The 5369-nt window shown below is 33.7% G+C and overlaps 1 protein-coding gene across 1 annotated transcript; it reads right to left on the bottom strand.

The window, feature by feature from the left end:
* Window positions 1-527: 527 nt before the first annotated feature.
* LOC145160280 (BTB/POZ and TAZ domain-containing protein 4-like) lies at window positions 528-2832 on the bottom strand. The gene is made up of 6 exons (XM_079079408.1): window positions 2598-2832; window positions 2016-2314; window positions 1814-1935; window positions 1398-1704; window positions 999-1312; window positions 528-907 (listed from the first exon to the last, which is right to left on the bottom strand). Exons 2-6 carry the CDS (start codon window positions 2280-2282, stop codon window positions 772-774), a joined length of 1146 nt encoding a protein of 381 aa, XP_078935534.1. The 5' UTR covers window positions 2283-2314; window positions 2598-2832; the 3' UTR covers window positions 528-771.
* Between the last annotated feature and the right edge of the window lie 2537 nt (window positions 2833-5369).

Below are 5369 nucleotides of genomic sequence, written 5' to 3'. Positions count from 1 at the left end.
AATTATTTCAAATAAATTATTTTAAATAAATTATTAATTAAAAGATATTTTTTAGTTATATAAAATTATAATCATTGATTTAAATAAATACATGAAATTATATCACCTTATAATATATATTTATTTTATTTTTTATTCTAATGTTATTATTTTGATGTAATTAGAGTATGAAATTTAAATTTTGAAATGAAAAATCAACTATTAATTTTAATGTAATTAAAATGAGAAATTTAAAATTTAAAATTTAAAGCGGAGAATTAATAGGTTGACATTAATGAAGATTTCTAATATTGTGACACTTTTCAATAGAAGAATAAACTTATTTATTTATTAGAATTAGAATAGGGAGGGATGAGCACATGTACCACCCACCGTTCATATTGTTGCACAAGAAAACGCTAATTAATTATTACCATATCAAAATATGTATTTCCTTCACCAACATAGTAATATGCCAATATGTCCTAGTCTTCTTTTGCCATTAACATTAAAGAATATTAATGGACGAGTTTGTTGCGAACTTTAAATTAACATCATCCGACCAAATGCAAATATATTTCAGACAAAAGCATATACCAATGTTCCCATATGACAGAAGATTTTAGATTTCTAACATTCTTTATATTCTTCTCATCCTAAATATTTTGATGTTGATTCATGAAAGATTTCGATGTACAATCCAAACAAGAACAATCATACCCTTTAATCTTTGTTCTTGCATACGATTATATGTACAAAACGACAACTATTTTGAACTTTATGAATATTATTTCACGCCAACTTGAAATGCGGACCTCCTGTAATACTCTTTGTCCTCAAAATTTTCCCCACCAATATTTTCCACTTCATCTCCTCCTTCCTCTTTCTTTTCTTCTTCATTTCTTTCGCAATCTTCTGCTTATTTTTCCTGCATTCATTCCCAAAATCTCACAATTTAGTTATCAACATTAATCACAATCTCTTCTCACCTTCTAGTGTCACATTTTTTTTACACGTACCTACATAAAGGAACCTTACAACCTTCTGAATCAGCACATATACGAGCATGTAACTCCAAAATCTGCCACATTCGTTTGCAATGACCACATCCACCAGAAACTCTCAATTTGCATCCAGCAAAATGGCGAAGAAGAGATTCAAGCACTTTGCAAGCTGCATATCTACAAGGTTCTTGATCTTCTTTCAACGCTTTATCCTGTGGGCCTATTGTCCTACACCCATCTTTGCATATATGAACTAGTGCTTCCATCGCTTCATATAGTTGTAAATAAACCTTCCTTTCTTTCATCTTTCTCACCTTCCGTTTTCGTCTCTGTAAATCCAGCTCAATTATATATCAGAAATCAGAAAGATGGAAAATAAAAGTGACACAGATCAAAAAGGATGTTTATGCTTACGCGATCTTCATTCCTGATGAATTCGAGAAGTTTCTTTTCAAGTTTTGGATGACTAGTTCTCATGGCTTTCCATCCTGGAGAAGATGATGCTGGTTTGAAGTTCTTTAGGACAAATCGATGGCAGATGAGACTAACCCTAGGAGCATCACATAGCATTGATAGCTGAAACACATCGATTACATTCTCCACATTCAGAAATCCGTGTTCAATATGAGACTCGCACTCTCGTTTCAATTGAGGTACTGCAAAAGCATGTGAAAGGACCAGTAGAGAGAGTACGTGTTTCTCCATTTGTGATGCTTCATAGCTACATTGAAATACAACCCATTAACATAAGCCTTCGAAGGGATTGCTAATTGCTAATTGCTAATTGCTATTTGCTATTTGCTATTTGCTATTTGCTATTTGCTACATACCATGAAGTGTACAAGAATCGAATGAAGGTACGAACAGCCTCTGGTGGAACCCCACGAATTGAGATCCGATGCCTGTTTTTTGATTTCGTAAACATGCTTCTGAAAACAGGAGATGTGAAACCCTAGAAACATGGATTCAATTGAGATCGATTATGATTGTTGAACTTTAAATTAACGAAATTTGTATTATGATTGAACTTACAAGAATATTGGCATGAGCATAGATGATTATGTCATTATCTGTATAGATCTTAACATCTGCTCTGTAAGCTTCGTCAAAGAGACGATTCCATGATTCATTTGTTGGTGAAGAGACGCAACAATCACTTCGAATCCATGATGACCTGTTTTTGCTCATTATGCAGCCCTTCGGAGGATTGATGGATGTTGTTGATGAACCAGGTAATGGAGGAGGCACCGGTTCGATTTTCCCGCCATTTAGCGTAACTTCGTCGTTGCTGTTATTCATAACTGGTTCTCGTCTGATTTGAAGCTTTCCACCTAACAATTCAGATTTTATGCATTCCGCGTTAACATATATAATAATATAGATCAAACAACATATGAAGATGAAATGGAATGTAGGCACATATTAAAACATAAGATCACGCAGTCGCAATGACAAATGATTGAACGTTAAATTGGATTTCCTGATACGAATCACGGATCTCCGTCGACTAATAAACGTCGATTGCAATTTCAAATTTTGGATTTGCGTCGGTAGAAGACGTGAGCTAACAATCATGAGGTTGCCGAATAGATATCAAAAAAACATGAACGTTACCTGGTAACCGAGATGTTGGAAAACAATGGCGGAATTGTATGTATTTTAGCTATAAGCACACAATGTACGAATAAAAGCCAATATCAATGTCTCAACCACTTCCGCCGTGATCCACCACCAATCGCCAATAATGGGCGGATTGGTGGTTGGATTCCTAGCTTGTGTCAGGAAGGGGAAGAAGGGGAAGAGATAGAACGACGAAAAGATTTATAGAATGACAAAAAACTTCAAATATAAATGGTAAATTACAAAAGTAGTCCGTACATTATTGCTTAGTGATATTTTGGGTAACCTGACCCATGGAAGAAATTTAAAGGGAATAGGTCAACCAAACGAAGAAATGAAGATTAGTTTCATTTATTTATGTTTTATTTTTTATTTATTTTTAATTTTGTGTGTTTTTTAGGACAATAGCTAATGGCTATGGACATTCAATTTTCTACATCACATCACTATTTTTCTTTTGTTTTTCATCAATTCCCCTACCTTTTTTAGCCACATGAAAATGAACTTCTCTAGCTTTCCTACCTACCATACATTATACAACTAGCATAAGGTACAAATAAAAATTATAATAAGAGAGTAGCTCTGGGAAAACAACTCTAAGAAAACTCTTTCACTAGCTTCCCTAAACACCCGAGGTGGTGTTCCTTTAAGAAATTAGACACCTGAAGCCTTTCATGTCTCTTTCCTGATCGATATTGTTCACGTTAAGGTGGCGTTTTGTTCGCATAATGTTTCTGAAGTAATTGGAATTTGTTAAAGAATTAGAATTTCTCAGGAATTGGAATCCAATTTCATATTTTGTTTAATTGGAATCAATTTCATATTTTGTTTGGTGCGCAAACATGTGAGATGAAATGGATTACAATAATATTAAATTACAAAAATGCTCTTTTTGTTTACATCATAGCAAACATAACATATATAAACATGGTCGATCCTGAGGATTTAAATATCCTCAAATTAGGGCTAACAATTCTCGATACGACCCGCGACACGACAAAAAATAAATGGGTTTGGGTTGAGTTTTTCAACCCGCCAACCCGTTTATTAAACGGGTCATATATGGGTTTCTAAAAAAATAAACGGGTTGACCCGCCAACCCGTTTATATTTTTAATAGAAAAAAAATTATTTTATTTTTAAATTATTTATGTATACCATTGATTCATAGACCATTTTCAAAAATAAACGGGTTGACCCGCCAACCCGTTTATTAAACGGGTCATATATGATATATACCATTGATTCATAGACCATTTGACTGTTTTGACATTTTGACTCGTGGTGGATGGTTTAAGTTTGTAAGTTGTAACCTGTAAGGCTAAGTCTGTAACCATTTTGCCCATTTTCCCTAAATAATAATCTCAAAATCTAATCGCGTATGAGCGTATCTCCCTCTTCCAGACTTCCAGTCTCCCGATCTCCCACAGTCTCATTCTCCCCTCTGTTACTCTGTGATCGAAATCAGGTATCGAAATGATGTTGCAGAATTGACTTTGTTTTTTGGGAGAAAAAAATGGGAATTGTGGCTATTACTTTACCAATTGAATTATCTATGTTTGTATTAATGTTTAGTTTGAATTATCAGGTATCGAAATGGTGTTGGAGAATTGAACATGTTCTATGAATGTTTTAATTTTCATTTGGATGTTTAAGACTTAAGTGTCTAAAATTCGGATATGTTTGCATCAACCAAATATGACTCACGAACCCGCCAGCCTGTGAACCCGTATAAATAAATGGGTTGGCGGGTCATATATGGGTTTATGTTCCAAACCCGTCAACCCGTGACCTGTATATTTAAATGGGTCGTGTTTGGGTTGGCATATTTTGACCCGCCAACCCGCGACACGCCAACCCGAACAGGACACGATTGTCAGGCCTACCTCAAATATACAGGACGAATCAGAAGAAAATGACCCTTATCGCTATTATAAGTTTATATATATATATATATATATATATATATATATATATATATATATATATATATATATATATATATATATACAATAAAAAAATTACGCATCGAAAAAAATTGGGCTCTGTGCAGCTGCCCCTCCCCCTCAACGCCCAACGTATATAAAAGGGAAAATCTCTAGAAAAGTCCTAAAATTTTACCCTAATTTACAAAAAAATCTCAAACTAAAATTTGTTTACGAAAAAACATGAATTACCGGTAAAAATGGCGATTTGACCCCTTTTTTCCGGTTTTTACCGGTTTTATTACTTATCTGTTTCACTAAAGTCCCATTATTTTACCCTAATTTGCGAATAAGTCCCAAAATAAAATTTACTAATGATTTGGCCCTTTGCTCTATGTAACATACATTTTGCCGGTTTCATTGCTGACCCAGACGCCTAGTCATTAAATGAGATGATGAGATGGATATGTTGAGTTATATAATGCTATGTTTAGCATAAAACTTGATATCCTGATGTATTGTATATTTTTTGGAACATAAAATGCATCCAACGAAGACTACAATAATTACATAAACTAACAACAACTGCATTATTTTTTACGTTTATAAGAAATATCAAATTGTTTATCTAATCTTATGTAACCCAATATACTCATCTCATCAGACATCAACTCATTTTCTGCCCTTTTTTCTTAGAAACACACATTTTATTGGTTTCCTTCCTGACGTAGATACATAGTCACAAATGAGCCGATGAGATGGATATCAAATTTTACAGTAAATGTGACATTATATAACCCATCGTATTCATTTGATCAACTAATTTAATGACTAGGTGTCTA

This window comes from Lactuca virosa, chromosome 2 (assembly GCF_052849685.1).
Source record: "Lactuca virosa cultivar CGN04683 chromosome 2, Lactuca_virosa_CGN04683_v6, whole genome shotgun sequence".
NCBI lineage: Eukaryota > Viridiplantae > Streptophyta > Magnoliopsida > Asterales > Asteraceae > Lactuca > Lactuca virosa.
The sequence above is the reverse complement of the archived record's forward strand: the minus strand, read 5'-3'. Positions and strand labels throughout refer to the sequence as shown.